Source organism: Oryza glaberrima, chromosome 1 (assembly GCF_000147395.1).
Source record: "Oryza glaberrima chromosome 1, OglaRS2, whole genome shotgun sequence".
Classification (NCBI taxonomy): Eukaryota; Viridiplantae; Streptophyta; class Magnoliopsida; order Poales; family Poaceae; genus Oryza; species Oryza glaberrima.
Window position 1 is genome coordinate 9,787,888 of NC_068326.1, and position 2,121 is coordinate 9,790,008.

Consider the following 2,121-nt stretch of genomic DNA (forward strand, 5'->3'; position numbering starts at 1 on the left):
CGTCTGTTGGCCCAATTCTTTCCCATAATGAAATGAAATCATCAGAAATGGACGCTTGCAAAAATCAGGAAAACCTGATCACAATTTAGGGAAATGGAGCCCTATCTTATAACAACGTAAATCCAAATGCATCTCGCATTAAAAAACTGAAGAAAATAACGGAATGCCTCCACAAACAATGGTGAAATGTTCAAAGTTTCAGACTTCAGACTTCAGACTGATAATTGATAGATTGTACAGACGGATGAAATTAACAGGTATATAGCATACTTACTTTCAGCTCCAGAGTCTGAACAAACTGCATGAATGAATATCCAGAGAGTTTCAGATGCTCAAATTTTCAGGGCTGATAATTTCTCCAACCAGTAGATCAATACGTTGTTCACTGGTAAATGCAAAAAATGGTGTGCTAAAAAGTGCAAAACCAAGCAGTGATTTAAGATGAATATACTGGGTATCAATGATCATCTAACATGTGAGAACATCACAACAAGAATTACGATCTAGATCATACATCCGGGTCACTGATCATTTGGCCAAGCAAACACCTCACAACAACACTATTTCAGGGTTCATAATTTTTCCAATACATTGTTCACCAGCAGATCAATACATTGTTCACTGGTAAATGGTAGTATAACAAGTAACATCATACAATTCAAAATGGCATGCACAAAGGTGCAAACCAAGCAGTCTACTTGAGATGAATATGCTGGGTGTCATGATCATCTAACATGTCAGATGATCAACCCATTAACAAGTCGCCAAGAAACTGATCAGAATCATGAGCATACATCAGGATCATATCACTGATCATTTGGCCAAGCAAACACGAAAATCGATAAGGTATACTTCCAAGCAAGCAACTCACAACAACACAGTTTTCGGTTTGACGACGTCCTTACATGTCGTCGTCCGGAAACAGCTGCAGTGGCCGCCGCCGCGGCTGCGGCGGCGGTGGCGGTGGCGGTGGCGGCGACGAGCTGCTGGCCTCGGCAGCCATTGTCATCTCTGCGACGTCGCCCACGCCGATGGTGTCTGCGGCCGGGGATGGCGGTGGAGCGTTGAGGTCCAGGCCCATGGCCATGGCCACCAGGTTGCCTTCCGATGGCAGGTTCTCCGACGGCGGCGCCATCGCCAGCGCCATGGCCACGCTCGACGCGTCGCTTTCCGGCGGCGCCACGTTCTCGGACGGCGGTAAGGCGCCCAAGTTCGTCGCGGTGCTGCTGCTCTCCGGCGCCATGTCCTCCGGCGGCGGCGGCGCCTGCAGCATCGGGAGGGGCTCCGGCTCGTCGGCGTCATGGTTTGCAGACGGCACCTCCGCGTCGACGCCCAGGGCCACGGCGAGAGCGCGGTACGCGCGCGCCTTCTCGGCCTTGGCTTCCACGAACAGGCGCTCCGCCGTCGCGCGCGCCGCGGCGGCCGCCTTCCTCAGGACGGCCAGCGAGATCCGCGAGGCCAAGAGCATGATCCGCGTCGCGCGTATGTCGAGCGGGGCGTCGCTGACGACGCCGCCGGTGGTGGTGGCCGCCAGCGCCGCCGGCGGCGGCGCCGTAGGCGTGTACGAGAAGCGCCAGCCGTGCGCGGCCGCGACGCAGGCGGCGCAGACGAAGGTGTCGTCGTCGGACTGGAGGCAGTAGCGGTGAGCGACGGCCTCGTTGCAGAGCCTGCAGGTGGCGACGGGGACCGGCGGCGCGAGGATGGGGTCGCCGTCGTCGAAGTGGGCGGGCGGCTCCGGGCCGAGGAGGAGGAAGCAGCAGCAGCAGTAGAAGGAGCGGTACTCGAGCAGGAGGCACGACGAGCAGAGGCGGCAGTGGACGCCGTCGAGGCGGCGGAAGTGGTGGAGCGGCCAGGTGCCGGCGCCGGAGGCGCAGCCGTCGCCGTCGCAGCCGACGATGGGCTCCGACTCCATTTGTAGCGCCGTGCTGCTTTCCTATTAGGGTATTAGGGTTTTAGGTTAGACACCAGATTTTTTTCCCCCAACGGTTCAGAAATCAGCAAAATCCCCCAATCTACAATAATCCCCTTCTGCAATTTTCTTCTTCATGTAGAAATAGAAATTTATGGGGGCATTAAGAAAAGGAATATGAGATTGGGACTTACTAGATTAGGCAAAGACAT

The 2,121-nt window shown here is 54.8% G+C and overlaps 1 protein-coding gene across 1 annotated transcript; it reads right to left on the bottom strand.

Moving 5' to 3' along the window:
• Positions 1–901: 901 nt before the first annotated feature.
• Positions 902–2,121, bottom strand: LOC127768949 (uncharacterized). The gene is made up of 2 exons (XM_052294622.1): positions 2,104–2,121; positions 902–1,933 (listed from the first exon to the last, which is right to left on the bottom strand). The coding sequence occupies exons 1-2, from the start codon at positions 2,119–2,121 to the stop codon at positions 902–904; spliced, it is 1,050 nt and encodes a 349-aa protein (XP_052150582.1).